Source organism: Sinocyclocheilus rhinocerous, unplaced genomic scaffold (genome assembly GCF_001515625.1).
Source record: "Sinocyclocheilus rhinocerous isolate Xijiao unplaced genomic scaffold, SAMN03320098_v1.1 scaffold776, whole genome shotgun sequence".
Taxonomy (NCBI): domain Eukaryota; kingdom Metazoa; phylum Chordata; class Actinopteri; order Cypriniformes; family Cyprinidae; genus Sinocyclocheilus; species Sinocyclocheilus rhinocerous.
In genome coordinates this window covers 540,165-559,350 of record NW_015647486.1, presented here as the reverse complement: position 1 = coordinate 559,350, position 19,186 = coordinate 540,165, and the positions used below count along the sequence as shown (strand labels likewise).

Sequence of the window (19,186 nt, the reverse complement as noted above, 5' to 3'; positions counted from 1 at the left end):
CACACACACACACACACACACAACAGGCACACACACACACAAACACACACACACCAGGCACAAAAATCACACGGGAATTAGGGGGGGAAATGCAGCTAAAAGTAAGAAAAATAACCACGGACAGTCAACATTTTTTGTTTTTTTCATATCTGTATTCTATAATTCAAAATATTCGATTACTATTATTCACAGTAGGCCTAGTTTTGGGTAAAAGTTGGTAACATTAAATGTTTTTTAATGAAAAACAACTAAAACACACCGCTCTGAACACACTGAATGTTTTGTATATGTATTTTATTATACATTTAAAATATGCAGTCTTACACACATATATATATATATATATATATATATATATAATTTACAGATACCTTTATATTTGATGTTGATTTGTTTTATAATAATCAGCCATAAAATTTGGTCACACTTTAGTTTAGGGGCCAATTCTCACTATTAACTATGACTTTTGCCTCAATAAACTCCTAATTTGCTGCTCATTAATAGTTAGTAAGGTAGTTGTTAAGTTTAGGTATGAGGTAGGACTAAGGGATCTAAAATATGGTCAGAATAAGACATTAATATGTACTTTATAAGTACTTATAAACAGCCAATATGTCAGTAATATGCATGCTAATAAGCAACTAGTTAATAGTGAGAACTGGTTCCTACCGATAATTTAACTCAATTGATTCAGTTGAAGAAATAATAATATTTTGTTGACTATGGATTTTGAAAGGAAAAAAAAAAATGCTCCAGACATTAATTTCCATGGGGAAAATACTGACCATTAATAAAAAAAGTTTTACAAATCTCAGTGATCTACTCTTGCGTGCGAGCGGACGAGGCTCCTGTGTGAGACCCATCAGAGAGCTGTGCATTTATGCAAGCCCAAAAATGGAGTAATAAAGCGATGAGGAGGCTTGGGATGGAAACGGGAGATTGGGTGTCCTGGCAGCTGCCTGCAGCTGTCCTTCTCCAGTGTCTTTGTTTAAAACATGTCATTATGCCAAAGGGCGGCGCGAAGCAGGAACCTCCTGAAACAAGCCCAGTCGAGCTCCGCTTTCTCAACAAACGCCCCAAACAAACAACTCCCACCAGAGGAATATTAAAGAACCGTCCCATCATGCCTCTCTCTGTGTGTGTGTGTGTGTGTGTCTGTTTGTCTGGGAGTTTGTCCTCTCCACAACATAAAAAGTGTTGTATTTTTTTTTTAAAAAGGGAGAAGCTAAATACATTTTAACTGTACCGACTGACTACATCATTACATAATGAGCCATTTTCCATAATTGTTAGGATTTATTTAGAACTTCCCATTATAAGGATTAAGCCAAGATACACCTTAGACACCGGGCTGAGGCGTGTATTTTGGGAGTGTGAGGACTGTTACCTCATGGGCCAGGCTGGCGGTGGCGGGCAGCACTCCGTTCTCGTTGGGCAGACTGTCGTTTGGGGAGCTGCAGCCGGACACTGGAGTGCTGCTGCTGCTGGGGGACGAGTCTGAGAGCAACACACACAATCTGTCAGTCTAAACATGCGTGACACATCACTACATGCATTGAAGGGATAGTTCACCCAAAAATGAAGATTCTGTCATCATTTACTCACCCTCATGGTGTTCCAAACCCGTAAGACTTTTGTTCATCTTCAGAACACAAATGAAGATCATTTGAATGAAATCTCCATTGATACTCTACGCAACTACCACTTCAGTGCTTAAAAAGACATTGTAAAACTAATCCATATGAATCAAACAGTTTAGTCCAAATTTACTAAAGAGACTCGATCGCTTTATATGATGAACAGATTGAATTTAGGCTTTTATTCACATATAAAAAAATTGTAAACTGCTCAATTCATTTGGATTCGTTTTACGATCTCTTTATGAACTTTTTGAAGCCTCAAAGCGGTAGTTGCGTCGATTGTCAATAGAGGGACAGAAATCTCTCAGATTTCATAAAAATATCCTAATGTGTGTGTTCTGAAAGTCTTACATGTTTGGAACGACATGAAGGTGAGTAAATGATGAAAGTTTTAATTTTTGGGTGAACTATTCCTTAAAATTGTATGCTTATGCTAAATGAATGTAACTATGCAACAATGTTACTTTAACTGACAGAAGGTCTACATGAGAACATTTTGTTTAAATGTATAAAATATGTACAATTAAAAGAAAGAAAATACATAAACATTTCATTTTTACAAAATAATAATAAAAAAAAATAATAATAGTGTTGTCAAATGATTAATCGTGATTAATCGCATCCAAAATAAAAGTTTTTGTTTACATAATACATGTACAGTATATAGTATATATATATACAGTATACAGTATATATTTTGAAAATAGTTACATGTATATACTTTTATATATCTATATTCTTTTATTTTATATTATATATAAATATAACTCATATATAAACATAACATATTTTTCTTAAATATATACATGCATGTGTGTGTATTTATATATACATAATATATGTATGTATACTGTGTACATTAATTATGTAAACAAAAACTTTTATTTTGGATGCGATTAATCGTGATGAATAGTTTGACAGCACAACTATATAAGTATCTGTACATACAATATGACTACATCAAAAGAGTTCAATCATAACAATAAAAAGCAGAGGCAGCATGTTGTAGTTACCCAGCGTATCAGGGACGCGGTGTTTGACGGCGGGCGGCGCGCTCTCTTTGCGGGTCAGCGGGCTCTTACGGGTGTTCAGGTGCTTCTTTAACTTATGCTTCACCTTCAGGTTGGGCTCTGAGGCTGCAACAACAACAAAACAACAACAGCGTAACCAAAAGGAAGTTTTCAGTCAGTTTGGGTCATTTAGTTAACTGTCAACAAGATTGTTTGCTGCACTTTTGCAGGTTCAGTTGTAGTTTATTTGTGCCACACGCCTGTGTTGATGTGTCATCAATGCGCTCTTTAAAAAGTAACAATTCACGATGACAAATAACAACCATGTGTATAAATGAAAATATGCAGTACCATCAATAAAATCGACATAACCACAACAAACAACCAGCATGTGTTTCATAGACAACCTACGGGCTGTAATAACCGCATGTCAACACCTGAGATTTAAACTGGATTGTTCCAGAGTCTACACAAATAACATAGTCACACACACACACAAAAAAAAGCCAGAAGACAATTAGGATGGGTAACTTTTTTTTCTCAGATTTTAGGGGAGATGCTTTAAAGTGCTGCTTCTCAGAGTGGGCATTAGCACACTGATAGCATGCTATGTTTAGCATGTTTGCTAACGTCTAACAGTAACTGTTGTATCTCTACATTTATTTTTTAGCTCAGTATAAAGAAACGTTTCAGGATTTGAGAACTTGATGAACCTCGATGTTTCTGCTTGATACGCAAAAACCAACAAGTACGTTTGAGCTTGCATTTAACATTTAATGAGCTCAATGTATGTGTTTAGCAATGTTTATATGTGAATAACGGCTAAATTAAAGCTTTTGTGTTTCTTCAGAAAAGTTGTATTACGCGTGTTTGCTTCATTTGGATTACTTTTACAATGTTTTCATAATTTTTTTGAAATTTCAAAGTTTAGGTGAAATTCAATTGTCTTTTTTTATTTCAACTGACAGAAATCTCTCAGGTTTCATTAAAACATATTTGTGCTTAGAAAACGAGGGTGAGTAAATTATGTCAGAATTGTCATTTTTGTGTGAACTATCCCTTTAAGACCAAGTATTCGACTGCTCATTGACATAACCCAACAATTAGTTGATTTACAGTAGATGTGGTTTTTGCAAGTCTATTGACCTGTAACTACTTACAGTATATGCAAACGTAGCATCTACTTCCTCTGTTTGATCACACAGTCACAGTTCTGTGCTTCTGTTGCTGGTTCAGAAAAGAAGGTGCTTCTGAAATGTCTTCGGTACTTCCTGCTAACTGTTTTTGTCATTGTAAAAACACTAGTTCTGGCAGCGGACGTGTTGAGAAATACAGAGTTCTGGCATGAAACTCTAGATGGTGCGATAGCTCTAACTCAATCTGACCTAACGACATCATTATCACATGGCACAGCTGATTGGTTCTCTCCTGTATCGGTAGCCAATGAGCTCGCTGCTCAACATTCAAATATATGACTAATGCTTGCCGTAGCAGCTGCAGCTTGCTTCAGAAACCCTCCACCTTCCCCAGCTCCACCTGTATAGATCTGCTACGAGGTGATTCATGTATGCTATATGGGGGTTATTTCATGTATGCTATATTTGCAGCAGCAGTATTTCTTACATGCTCACAGCAGCATGTTGTGGATGTATTGGCAGCAGCAAGTCTCGGTGTAGCAAGCAGATCTATTCCTCCAAGACCAAATACATTAACATTGTCATGTACATTACCATGCCAATCCATCCGAGAGTTGTCATGACAGAACTGTAATTCCACAGATGTGTACTTGCTCGTCTTTACCAGTAAATGACACGGCTCTGCACAGCATCATGTTAAACGCTTCCTCTTCTGACCATCGAGTACAAAGTGATCCTGACAGACAGCGCTGAACTGATATGAAGTGGACAGCTCAAGTATTTGGAAACTCTCTCGAGGACTACTTGAAAACTCGTTCTTCTGTAAAACGTTCTGTTCGATGCTGAAAACTGACTGATAAGAGTCACAATTGAACTTTTTCTGATGGCTGCTTATTGTCAAAATGAAAAACGTCTCCAGAATCATATTTTGGTCCCTATGCGTATATGATTATGATTTATGCACTTTTTATCGTCCATGCAACTCAATCATTTAGTAAAGTAAAAGAATGGTTCTTCTGAACTAGCTGTGGGATTTGCATTATTGTATATGTCTAGCATTTATGTTTGTACTACTTGAATGAAACCTCAAAGTTTAATACTTGAGGCCTGTTCATATCAAAATGAATATTCAGTACAACAATTTTAATTGAAATTAACTTTAAATGCGTTTGTTTAGACTGACACGTAAAGGTGTTTTAATGTCTTTTCCGACACATAGCGAAGAAAACTGGCCAATCCATGAGCGCCTTTTTGTCACATGACCAGAGCTGAGGCTGTTACATAAAACTACAAATTGGTGGCGCACACAAACAGACTATTTCGCTGACAATGAATAACAGGAAGTATTTTTGTATTTTGGTGTTGCATCACGAATAAAAAATCTGAACGACTGTTTGACTTCCTTTTCTTTTCTTTGACTCCCTTTTGTGAACTTTTTGTGTTCTCTGTGCTGCTTTTTCTATAAGCGCCACCTACTGTCAGAGAGAGAATTTGCATTTGAATTATAATATTAAATTTTATTATTTTTATTTCTTTATTTCCTTTTCACTGACTGACTGACTGACTGTGATTTTTATTTTCATTTGATTCATGTTAATTAAATGTTATTCTTTTTATTTATTTCTTTTCCACCAACTGTCAGAGAGTAAACTTGCATTTTCTTTTCTTTTCTTTTCTTTTCTTTTCATTTTATTAATATTAATTTTATTATTTATTAAAAAAAATATATTTATTTTTCACTGACTGTCAGAGAGTGAATCTGCATTTTCATTTCATTTTATTAATATTCATTTTATTATTTTTATTTCTTTATTTCTTTTTCACCTACTGTCAGTGAGTGAATCGGCATTTTCATTCAGTCTGTCTGCCAATTTTTTTATTATTATTATTTACTTTATTTCTAAATTTGTGACTTACATTCAGAGAGTGAATTTGACAGGGGAGTGTCTTTCAGAGGTAAATGAGAAGTTACGCAAGGCCTTGTTAACAGAGTGCTGCCTGGAGGAAAGCGAGGCGCTGGGAGTTTGTCTGAATGGCCTCCACACTCATCCCGCCCGTTCTGTAGATGCTGATGAATGACCTGTCATGTGATGTTGTTTATATGCGTGTGTGACGGTGACATACTTGCTCGTCTCAGGGGTGGTTCGTCAGGCCCTTCGCTGAGAGCTGGTTTTGTGGAGGACAGGAGCGGCTGTACAGGAGCGCTGGGATTTGGAACCAACTCCCTGAGGGAACACAGAAGACCTTTATTTTAAGATCTGAAGAAAAGCATATACTTTTCATGTGTACTTTAACAGTTGTGGGTGGATATGAGAGCTGTTTCTAACCGGTAGGCAACGGACGGGCTGCTCAGAGGGTTGGAGTTGGTCCTCTCCAGCACCGCCTTCTGCTTCTTCAGAATCACTTGCGCCAGTTTCTGCTTCACCAACGCACTGGCAACAGCACCTGTCAACCAACACAACCAGCCAATTAAAAGCAAAAAAAGCAAAACATTCTCAGTTTTTGAATTTAATATTCTCAATTTAATATTTTCAGAGAGTGTGGCCCTCCATAAATACAACCAGCTAATGATATAATGCCAAACCACATTATTAAAAAAAGTGGCAATGCAAATATAGATCTTTTTCAATGACAAGTATACTAATATTGTTTTTAAATTCATTTTAATTTGAAATATTACTTTATAATATTAATTTTTTTTTGTTTAATTATTTTCTTTATTTTATGTTTGATTTTATTTTGCATCATGTTTATTTTTTATTTTATTTTATTTTATTTTAGTTTAGTTTAGTTTAGTTTAGTCCAGGACAAGGCCATTTTAAGTAACTAAAGTAAGGTTTAATATTTTTTAATTAATTTAAAATTTAAAATGTATTTATTTAATTTTTTTATTTTATTATAATTTTTTTAATTATTATTATAATTTTTATTATGTTATGTTATTTTAGTTTATTTTATATTTTTTAATTAATTTTAAATTTTAAATTAATTTTATTATTTTATTGTATTACGTTATGTTTATGTTATGTTATTTTTACTAGTTTATTTTATATTTTATTTTAGTTTAGTTTAGTCTATTTCAGTTTAGTTTAGTTTAGTTGCTCCTGAAATAGGCCATGTTAAGTAACTAAAGTAAGGCCAATTTTTTAAAAACAAGGCAAATCTGATATTACTAGTCACTGACCCAATTTTGTTTTAAAATGGCAGTTTTCTCCCACAGAAAAATGTCAGCGATGTTTCTATCTAGGGCCTGCATTGTGAGTGTGGTTGAGCTCTATTGTGGAGCTGTGCGGCTGAGGTTGCAGTGAGGTCGAGGGAAGAAACTGCATGTTGACTCAGTGCCTCCCTGTCCATCCAGAGCGGACTTTATGTGGCGGCTACATCATGCTGGCTCTAACCAATATGGTCAATATTGACAATCAGTTACTGTTTGCGCTGAGCGATTAATTTCTCTCACAACAGCCTTAGCATCAGCTGGGATTAAAAAAAAACTGCAGTGAATTATCACCGTGCGAGAGACACTTGTGCATCACCTACACACTTCTGATGTGGAAATGTATTTTTTAAGTGAGTAATTTATATTTTTTTGGACAAGAACAGCACTGATTGTTACAACAAATCACTATCTGCTTATCTGCACAGTTTATCTAATAGCAAATCTGGTGGCAGTAGGTTTCAGACTCCAGATGTTGATTAACTGTAACAGTGCAACACGATTCAACAGGATAAATTACTGCTCTCATTCAGTGAAAAATAAACAACAACAAAAGTGGTATTAATGTTTGCCAGCGTGACCAAGCGCTGCAGCATAACACAGCTCTGGAGACGCTCATGATCACAATGGAGCACTTCTACTGCACACACACACACACACACACACACACACACACAGTGCTGCTACGGACACGCAGAGGGCAAAAGCGCAAAACCCCTATCTATCTATCTATCTATCTATCTATCTATCTATCAATCTATCTAATACTATACTATAATATATGGACATAAAATATTGGGACAAACCTCTTGATTAGTCAATTTAGGTGTTTCAAGCAGACCCATAAAATCAAGCTCTAGCCATGCATTCTGCTTTTACAAACATCTGTGAAAAAAGGTCTTTCTGAGCTCAGTGAATTCAAGTGTGGTACTGTGATAGGATGACACATTTGCAATAAGTCAGTTTGTGAAATTTCATCCCTGCTAGATATTTCATCCCTGCTAGATATATTCCACGGTCAGCTGAAAGTGGTATTATTGGAAAATAGGGCTGGGCGATGTGCGCAAAAAAATTATCACAATTAAATTTTTCTGCCAATATCGATAATTGTGACGATCAATTTTAAATCTTTATTTTTTTTCAAGTTTAAAACAGATTTTTGCTGAAAAATGTAAGTTATACTGTCTATCTATCTATCGTTCTCTATCGTTCTATCTATCTATCTATCTATCTATCCATCCATCCATCCATCCATACGTCCGTCCGTCCGTCCGTCCGTCCGTCTATCATCTGTCTGTCTGTCTATATGTCTGTCTGTCTGTCTATCTGTGTGTCTATCATCTGTCTGTCTGTCTGTCTGTCTATCTGTCTATCTATCTATCTGTCCGTCCGTCTGTCTGTCTGTCTGTCTGTCTGTCTCTGTCTATATGTCTGTCTGTCTGTCTCTATCTATCTATCTATCTATCTATCTATCTGTCTGTCTGTCTGTCTATATGTGTGTCTGTCTGTCTGTCTGTCTGTCTATATGTGTGTCTATCATCTGTCTGTCTGTCTATATGTCTGTCTGTCTGTCTGTCTATCTATCTATCTATCTATATGTGTGTCTGTCTGTCTATCATCTGTCTGTCTGTCTATATGTCTGTCTGTCTGTCTGTCTGTCTATCTATCTATCTGTCTATCTATATGTGTGTCTGTCTGTCTGTCTATCATCTGTCTGTCTGTCTATATGTATGTCTGTCTGTCTGTCTGTCTGTCTATCTATGTGTGTGTGTGTGTGTGTCTGTCTGTCTGTCTGTCTATCTGTGTGTCTGTCTATCATCTGTATGTCTGTCTATCTGTGTGTCTGTCTGTCTGTCTATCATCTATCTATCTATCTATCTATCTATCTATCTGTCTGTCTGTCTGTCTGTCTGTCTATCTATCTATCTATCTGTGTGTCTGTCTGTCTGTCTATCATCTATCTATCTATCTATCTATCTATCTATCCATCTATCCTTCTATCTATGTTTTGAACATGGCACCAAGGTTTTTTGGTGATCCAGTACATCATAGAAATGTCACAGTAATATTTTAATTAACTTGGAGTAACTGGTAAATACATGCAGATATGTTATCTATTATTCTGTGCCATGAGATACATCACAGTACTATGGTTTCACCATCCATCCATTCATGTATGTCTGCAAAAAGCCCCATGGTATTGTATGGTATAGTATGGCACGATCTGTAATTGCTGTAACTGGCAGGTAACTAGCGTCTGTGAGACAGTAATTACCCTTTATAGAACAACAGGGTTCCCATGTTCAGTGCAGACTCCTCCCATGTGTTTTCAACCACAAAGTTTTGTTTTTACTCTCAGAGCTATTTCCTGAGGCAGCCGTGGCCCTGTTTCAGTTGAGCTACTATTAAAAGGGGCACTAGCACAATGGAAAACTCTTTTTCTCAGTCGATTTAGTACATTTCTTAAATCGACCGAAATTCTTGAAACTGCTCGTTCAAACTCCACAACACAACCTACTTGTGCACAGCACCTGTTCGATTCTTCTTAGTTGAAGAACTGTGACAAACTAAAATGTCAATCTCTTTCTTGGTGCTTAAGATGCCTATTAGTGACATTTGAGTGATCAATCATCCAAGTGCTTCATCTTAAAGGCATTTCATTCATGAAGACAAAAACAGAACCTCATATCTGTCTTGTTAATCAAAGTAACCCCAACCCTAAACTAGCATACTGTACTATGTTTGGTGACCACTAGTCATTCTTTTAGACATTCACTCTGTATTTGTTAAGTAAGTAGCTACATAGTAAGTCTGTGAACAGCAGTTATTTAAGGGTTATTGTGTGTGTGTCACTCACTCTGTTGACTCTTGTCCTTGTTTTTAAGTTGCTGTAGCTGTTGTTTCGCTAGTTCCTGGTCTCGTAGATGCTGCTCCATGTTATATGACTACAAAAAGAGGAGTTGACAGTCATAATTATTCATAACAATGCTGATTAGTTTATCAAGCTCATTAAGTGCCCAGTAAATACACATATATATTGGGTCTCATTCATGAAAAAAATTTGGTTAATAAATCTATTTGTTCAGGAATTTATTCTATTCATGAATTTAATCTATTTGTTCATCAATTTAGCAATAATTACAGATAAGCTGCTTTTAAACTCATTGTCCAGGTAAAAATTAGCTAATGCTAATGCTAATCTAATGCTAGGTGTTAGGGTACGAGGGGGTAAAGGCACACCTTAAGAAAAAATTTGCTTTTTACTGCGCCTAAAATGTATAATTGCACAAAACATATATACATTTGTATTGAATATTTATGGAGCAACAGATTTTGTGTGGAAATAAATCATACAAGTCATTTATTTTGTTTTAAAATCTTATAAATGTATGAGGTAGCAAGGCTTTGATATAAATACTTTAGCTAAAATAATGTTTTTTAATAATGTCTAAGTTAATACTCATTCAAAACAATCACTTTAGCAAAGTTTGTACTATTTTCTGCTAATTTTGGTAAATAAAATAATCAATTTTTGTTCAATAAATATGCTGTCATTAAAATATGTTAATATAAAAATATATTTGAAAGTACAGAAACAAAATAATTTTAAAAAGTAAAGATTCTGAATGCATTGAAGGAGATCCCATAATAATTTAATATAGATTTACAGCAGTAACAACAAATTATATTTTATTATATGATATGATTAATATCATGTTTTTAAATATGATGGTTTCATTCTAAACATGGTGATTATCTCTAATATGGACACCCAACATAATTTATGATATTTACCATCTGAATCTAACCATGTCATGTCAACAAATGGAAAAGTCAGCCATCTATTAATTATCATGTTAATTATTGTGCCTTTAGCCCCAACAGCAGGGGCGCTTTTTACCCCAAATACCATACTTTTACATATTCTTTCGTTATTTAAAAACTGTTGCTTTAAACAAAACTGAAAATCATTAAGAAGACCTTTGTCTCAAAATATATGCATTTTTTTCAATGATTCTCATTTGCTACTTAAATCTACAACATTTTTAAAAACATCAAATATTAGATCAAGTAAGCACAGAATCAACTTTGCGCTGTTGCGCGCGATCGCGTCAAGGATCAGACAAATATACACGTGCATCTTGAAAAGCGAATGTTTTGGAAAGTGCCACGCCACGTTTTTGTGCCATCTAGTGGTTTGGAGGAATATATCAAAGGCGCCTTTTACCCCGGGGCATCTTTAGCCCCGTTGTACCCTAACTAGGCTGTGGAATTGCTGTATACAGGTGTAAAACCAATTGGATAATCATCAGTCAAATAAACTAACCCTAACCATAAAATGTGTCCTATTGGGCTAAAATTGAAAAGAACTGTCCGAAAGAACCAGTTAGCAGAAAATAATCAGACTTCCCTGCTTGCCCAATGCTATGGATTACAGGTATTAATGTTGTAAATAATGTTCAGTTTCTTGCACAGACTGATGATTTTGTGCACTGTATTGCATGTGTTGTGGTGGTATGACAGGTGTCTTTGTCTCTGACTGCAGGGAGATCATGTGTGTGACATGTACCTGTATGTGCTGCAGCTGCTGCTGGCTGTACTGGGAACAGTGCTGTGGATTGAAGGGGCCGATCAGCAGAGGGGGGTGCAGAGGGGACAGGAAGACCGGGTTCGAACCCGGACGCACCAGACGCTCACCTACACGCAGGTCCATGGGGGCGGGGCCCGTGGGAGACGACACAGAGTCTTCTGGATGGACAGAGACACAGGGAAATTCATTATTAGAATGAAGAAAAAAAAAACTTCAGAAATAGAATACAAATATATGTGAAACTACAGTCAAAAATAATCATTCGAAAATATAGTAAAACTGTAACATTGTGAAATATTATTATAATTCAAAATAATTGTTTTCTAATTGAATATATTGTAAAATGTAATTTATTCCTGTGATCAAAGCTGAATTTTCAGCATCATTACTTCAGTCTTCAGTGTCACATGATCCTTCAGAAATCATTCTAATATGCTGATTTGCTGCTTTTATTGTTGTTAATATTTCTTATTATTATCAATACTGAAAACAGTTGTGCTGCTTCATATTTTGTGGAAATAACACTTTTTTTTCATGATTCTTTGTTTAATAGGAAGTTCAAAAGTACAGCATTTATCTGAAATAGAAATCTTTGTGAAATGTCTATGAAGTCTATTTTATGGGTGATATTTGTTTTATACGAGTGTCTTGCATTTTAGTATAATTCTCATTACATTCTATACCTATTTGTTTTTTTGTGATCCTAAAACAGGCTTCATTTTGTTTGTGTGTGTGCGTGTGTGAAATATTCTTCACAGCCTTAATAAAACTCATTAAAATATCATTACAGTTACTGAGCTTGTGATGACTTGCCCATGTGACAACTAGCCCCGGTCACTCACCCTACATCGTTTAGATTTAAGAATTTACGCTGTTTAAATCAATTGCAGGACATTTCCACTGGTGGAGAAGGCAGAAGAAAGCAGGTGAATATACAGAAAAAGAGAAAAGGGATGGAGAGAGAGAGGGAGAGAAGTGTGTATCAGCGCAAGCACATGTTCCAGCGTTTCCCTTACGGCACATTCCACAGTGATATGAAAGTCGGCCTGATTTCCATAACTTTTGCATGCTGCTTTAAGAATATTTGCATGGTACCAGTGACTCAATGGGACGGACTGCCTCACCCTCACACAGAGCAGACAGGAAAATCACAAAGCCGCCGTGTGCATGTATGTCGGTGCATATCTGGGGTCATGCTGGCTCCCTGCCCAGGTAAAACCAGAGCGCTTGACAGATTTCTCATCCGAGGAGTTAAAAGAACACTTCAGCCATTGACTTTTCAGTATTTCCCAATTCTTTCCCACTTATTTCCAACAAAGACTCCCAAAAATAGCTCTGTCTCCCACACTAGAGATCCAGTGCTTCAGAAACTGTGACTCATGCCCTTTTGACGCCTCAAAGCACAACTTACTATTGTATTTCTGTGAATTGTGACCGCTTTGTCGCCGTTATTCTGACACAAAAGTGACAGAACAAAACGGCTTTCTACAGCAGACCAATCAGCAGCGGCGAAAATGACTCACGACTGACTTCAACCGGCGAGGAACAATATGTACCTCTGAGCTGGTGGGTTATGCAAGAGGAAGAAACTGAGAAACAGAATAAGGGTGTACTCACACTAGGCACGGTTACCTTTAACCGAGCCCGAGTGCGATTATAAATAATTTGCAGCTTTACCTGCAAACTACATTTCCTGTTCATCAATAAGGTGAGAACCAGAGCCATTATAAACCTAAATATACTTGATTGAATGAAATTAATTGAAAAGTGTAGTGTAGTAGTAGTAATAGTATATGTTTGCGGTCGTAATGATGACAGTAGCGCACACAAAACAGTATTTGATCCGTGCTCCGGCACGGTTAGCGCTTACACTGCATGCGTACCGCGCCCGAGCCCAACCGAGGGGGGACGGCTAAACGAACCGTGCCCGAGCGCGGCACGGAGTGCTCACACTAGTCAAACGAAACGGGCTTTGGGGGTCAAACGCGCTCGGGCACGGTTCAAAACGCCTAGTGTGAGTACACCCTAAGAAATGAGATCAAAAGAGGCTAATAATGACTATAATAAATGTTTCTTGAGCAGCATATTAGAATGATTTCTGAAGGATCATGTGACACTGAAAACTGAGTAATGATGCTGAAAATTCAGCTTTGATCACAGGAATAAATTACATTTTAACATTCACAGAAAACACCTATTTTAAATGATTTTTTAAATTATATTAATTATAATTAAATTATATGGTTATTTTAAATCTAATGTCAAAAAATATGATTAAAGATGCATTAAAAATATGTATTTTTTCTGTTTATAATTTGTGTTAACAGAGTTAATGATATGTTAAAATCTATTGATATATTTAAGCCATTGTGGACCATTTTACATGTTTATTTTCTGAAAATTCTGAAAATTCAGCTTTCACGATAACAGGAATAAATTACATTAAGATATATTACAATAGAAAACTGGTATGTAAATGGGTCCTATTATGCTTTTTCACTTTTTCAACTTTAGTTAGTCTGTAATGTTGCTGTTTGAGCATAAAAAAGATCTGCAAAGTTACAAAGCTCAAAGTCCACTTCAAAAGGAGATATTTTATTGAACAGAAATGTCAAATGTCAAAAATATGATAAAACGTGTTTATAATTCATGCTGATGATATGTTAAAATCTATAAAAATCTGTTATATTTAAGCCATTGTGGACTATTTTATATGTTTGTTTTCTACTTTTCAACTGACTGCTGAAAATGCAGGTTTGCCATCACAGGAATAAATTACATACATATTAAAACAGAAAACGCTTATTGTAAATATATTTCTGATATAACAATATTGTCATATTACTGCTTTTACTGTATTTCTGATCAAAATATGCAGCCTTGGTGAGCATACGAGCATAAGTAATATTATCAAAAGAGGCAACATGATGTGGCATTTGAAGATTAAGATGAAAAACTGTACGGCCAAAGGTGACCCGCTGGAGTTGTTTACACGTCAAGGGATGTCCTGACATGTTCTGACACAGACCAGGATCTCCTCAGCCCCATTTTAGGATCTTGAAAGGGAGAGGAGGAACATCTTGGCACCGCAGCCCTGGATGCCAAACGTGTTTTGGGTTCCTGCTTCCCTAAGCTCTCAACATCCAGCATATTCCCACCCAGACCCAGTGTACACGATCCGCAGCGCTCCACCGTACTGCAGGAAATAACACGACTCCCACATTTATTTTTCCTCAGCATTCCCTTCCTGATAACACAACACGCACTATATTCCGCCCTGGATTATTCCAGCATTGCATGGCATTCCCAGAAATGACCTGTCGGCCCAGGCTTGACAGCTTCAGGAAAGGAACTCAAGGCGGAATTGAGCAATATGGTGTTTTCCGACCTTTGCAGTGCTACGGATATGAATAATCGTACAAAAAAAAAAAAAGTACTATACTACTATAACGCTACTTGAAGCGCCTTGTAAATCTATGAATATGGTAATCATTCAGTACCAAATACGTTTATAACACCTGTTATGATCATTTATAGTACAATAAATAAATGTAATATATAAATAAAACATGAATACATGTGTGTGTGTGTGTACATTGAGGCAAGCGGTGTGTGTTTGTATGCATGCATTTTTTTTTGTACTCCTACTCACAAAGGCAAACAATAGTGTAACTCTGAGCCAGCTCAACAGAAACAGGCCAACAAATACATTAATAAAAGTGACAGACAAGCAGATGTGCAGTGGAATGCACACAGGAATGTGTGTGTGTGTGTGTGTGTGTGATGGGACATCTTCCTTCAAAGCTGTGAGTGTCTGCAGGAAAATATGTGTAAGTATGAATCTGCTTCTAAGGAAACTGTGAGTTGGTGAATATAAGCGTGTGAGACCGACTACAAACTAAACTGGTTGTCTAATGGGAGAAATTTTTTTTTTTAAATTTAGTCTTCATGAACAAACACTTGAGTTCCAAAAATCATTCAAAAATCTGAGGTCAGTAAGGTTTGTTTTAAAAATAAAATTAAAATACTTTTATTAAGCAAGGATGCATTAAACTGATCAAATATGGCAGTAAAAACATTTATAATATTACAAAAGTTGTTTTTTTTGTCAGTCATCAAAGAGTCCTGAAAAAATACATCACGGTTTCCACAAAAGATTAAGCAGCACAGCTGTTTTCAACATTGAAAATAAATTCAGCATATTAGAAGGATCATGTGACACTGAAGACTGGAGTAATGATGCTGAAAATTCAGCTTTATATCACAGAAATAAATTACATTTTAAAATATATTCTAATAGAAAACAGTTATTTTAAATTGTAATAATATTTCACAATTTTGATATTCTAACTGAATTTCTACTCAAAGAAATGCAGCTTTGCTGAGCATAAGAGACATAAATAAGCAATAAAAAATCTTACAGACCCCAAACCTTTTATCATAGCATTTTTTCAAGTATTTTGGAATATTAAAATACCATGGTATTTCAATCTTAGATTTTTAGGGGTAATTGCTGGAAAGTGTTTAATTTCTTGAAATAAAAGCCGTCGCATTCGATCTAATATTGATGTTCTCACATAAAAAGCAGGTCTCGATAATATTCTATAAGTCTGATAGTTTATAAAGGAATAAATCACGGCGTATGAGCAATAGCAACACTAATAGTAATTATTAATAGTTGTGATACGCTAACCTAACTGTATTTTAGGACAAGGCACCATTTAAACTAGGCACATGTTTTCCTTAAATGATGTAGACTCTTGCTCAATATTTGACTGCAGTTAATTACTTCCTGTAGCTGCCTATTCAGTATGCAGTGAGGAAGAAATGCTGGCACGTCAGAGATCATTTTAGGTTTTTGCAATATGTCACTTGTTCATGTAATGTATGCAGAACATAAAGTGTGAAGGAGTTGCTGACAGACAAACCCTTAAAAGGCTCTTCGGTGGTTCAGTTCGGATCATAAAATCCCATTATGCTGGACAGGGTTCTTGAATTGAACTTTGAAGATTAAAGACCTTCTTGATGTTACATTATACGTTCTTCAGTTCAATGCATTGCTTTGGGGTTGTTTTACATAAAATTCCTTGTTTAAAGTTCTGTGTAGAACTTAAAAATGGTGTTTGCCTTTGCAAAACATGCCAGTGAGATGCCAGGCTGTTGTCATGCAGTTGTTAAGGTGTTTAAAGTGCTTCATAACTGTGCAAAGCAGTTGCTAGGTGGTTATTTACTGGCTCAAGTCAAAAGAGCCCCACCAAGTCCTTTTTAAGGTCTATTTACCACCACCAGTCTTTTCAGTGCATAAATGCTAAAAGAGACACTACAACTAGGTGTATGGTCACAGAAGTGATGATGAGACATTTATTTCCATTACTAGCATCAGACCGACAGAAAAAAACACAAGTTCCAGTGTATAACACACTCCCACTTCCAGCCTCTCACACCCTGACCTGTCTGACCAGCGCAACCAGTTTAAAAGTCCTCTGACTGTAAGTCAAGCCATGTGTGTGTGTGTGTGTGTGTGTGGGTGTGTGTTGATATAGTCAGATGCTGACTCACTTCAAAACCTCTGTGGATCAAAAATAACACTTACAGGTGCCATCAAAGGTGATCTCTTGATAGAGGTACTAGGCTTGCCGCGATAGACGGTGCTAACGGTTATACCGGTGTTAAGCCGCAACACCGGTTACGTCACTTGCCCACCGCGTCGCCGACCCCCACCGTCGTTTTGATTTTTTTATAGTAATAAAAATCATTTAGTTCAGTAAAAGAACAGACACTTAAAGTGAAAGTACAATGGGCGCGCCGCTTTTACAAGCTATTTAAAAGCGAAGGAAAGCGAGGAAAAGAGGGAATGCCCCGCCCCCGCGGTGATACCGGTATTACCGGTGTTGTCACACGCCGGTATTAAAAATAAATAAAAATAAAAATTAAAATTTCCTCACCGACACAACCCTAAGAGGTACTCATACTCGTGTGAACACACATAAATCAGAGAATACCGTTATTGCAATACTATATTGTAGCACTGTAATAAAATCTTCTTGAATTACGTTTTTCAGTCGAAACAGCACCATGTCATCAGGCACAATTTGAGAAGTGTTCATTTTCTTCTACGTAACTCTTAGTTTCTTTAGAGGTCATTCACAACCACAGGAAGTGATGAGTGACAGGATCATTTCTATGTCTTATATCTTGAATAGTTTCTCATTTCTCACAGTAGGATCTCATTGGTCCACAATTCTACTATATACTGTCTCGACATCAAATCTGTTTTCATTGACTGTGGTTTTGTCACATTGCACAGTACTTTCGCATTCAGGAGTTCCTGTAGCTCAAACTGTAGTTTGCAACAACAAGGTCAAACTGTAGGTTTGATTTCTGAGAGAATACATCAGCTGATGCCAAATGCATAAATAGAAACAAACAGCAATAGAAAACCGTACATAAAACCATTCTGACATATGTTGTAAGAATTAAGAAAATACAATTATAAAATATAGCGGTTCACTTTGTTATGAACTAAATATCTTATTGATCCACCATCAGTGTGTTGTTTGTGCAAGGTATTTGCAATTAACATGTTAAGATACGATAATGGTATCTTTTTCAAAAACTTGCACTTTAAATCCCGTTTTCAAAAGTTTGCATTTTCAGGCCCCCAAAACACTGTTGTCGTGTAAATGAATGGCTAAAATGCATAAAAAGTTCACACCAAGAACAATTGCTGTATAGGCATCTACATCAATGCATTATAACATTCTGTTTATTATGTCGTCTTTACATGCACAAGCTCTTACAGGTAGAACCTGATTGGCTGTCAGTGTTTTTATCTTTCATCAGCTGGAAAAAAATCTGAAAGTGATTCCAACGATATAATTTATCTGTGTCATTATCATTATAGATGAAGTGTGGATTCTGCTATTCTCATAGAATTAGAACAATCATTAAAACTGTATTGTCATAGTTATCATCCCTCACTCTTAAAGTCCCCATGAAATCAAAATTAAAGTTTTTTGGGTGTTAGTATCAATATGTTAGTCTTAAGGTTATCTATAAGGCAGTGTGCTCCAAAACAGTGACAAAATTCGCATTTAGAAGATATAAGCATTCAAAGCTTTTAGTTCGTCACTTCCGCCAAAATGTCTCAACGATTTTTTTGACGTCACATCGTACTTCATCTTCTCATCAAATCTTCTGACCAATCAAACGCTCTCTAGAAGCCGAAGCGCCCGCCCCCTGCACTATAAATAGACGCTGAAGCTGCGGCTGAGATCGGTCGCTTGTTCACAGTGTAGTATTTCCTGTACAGTGAGTAGCACGTAGTGTACAATGTAGGCGATAGGGAACGATTCAGACAGTGTAAATATGCTTTCGATTGGGGCAGATGATGTCTGGTTTCACGTTGTGTCACATGAACCGTGGCAGCGCGCACAGTCTGATCCGGACTTTAGCTCCGGTCCAGAGAGATGCGATCGCTCGGAGCGGATCATATGCGCGAGTCGGCATATATTAAACACTTTTAAAACTACACAGCCTCAGCATGATTATGATCACTATTTTGTTTTACTAAGAGTTTCATATTGAATCTAGGG

At 36.3% G+C, this 19,186-nt stretch overlaps 1 protein-coding gene across 1 annotated transcript in view; it reads right to left on the bottom strand.

Moving 5' to 3' along the window:
• The window catches only part of hdac7a (histone deacetylase 7a), a 95,994-nt gene that overhangs the window by 30,696 nt on the left and 46,112 nt on the right, over positions 1–19,186 (bottom strand). Inside the window, exons 3-8 of the mRNA XM_016513659.1 lie at positions 11,571–11,749; positions 9,858–9,945; positions 6,114–6,231; positions 5,911–6,011; positions 2,654–2,776; positions 1,388–1,497 (exon numbers count right to left, since the gene is read on the bottom strand). Of these exons, the coding sequence (XP_016369145.1) occupies positions 1,388–1,497; positions 2,654–2,776; positions 5,911–6,011; positions 6,114–6,231; positions 9,858–9,945; positions 11,571–11,749 (719 nt within the window). The remainder of the gene's footprint in view (positions 1–1,387; positions 1,498–2,653; positions 2,777–5,910; positions 6,012–6,113; positions 6,232–9,857; positions 9,946–11,570; positions 11,750–19,186) is intronic.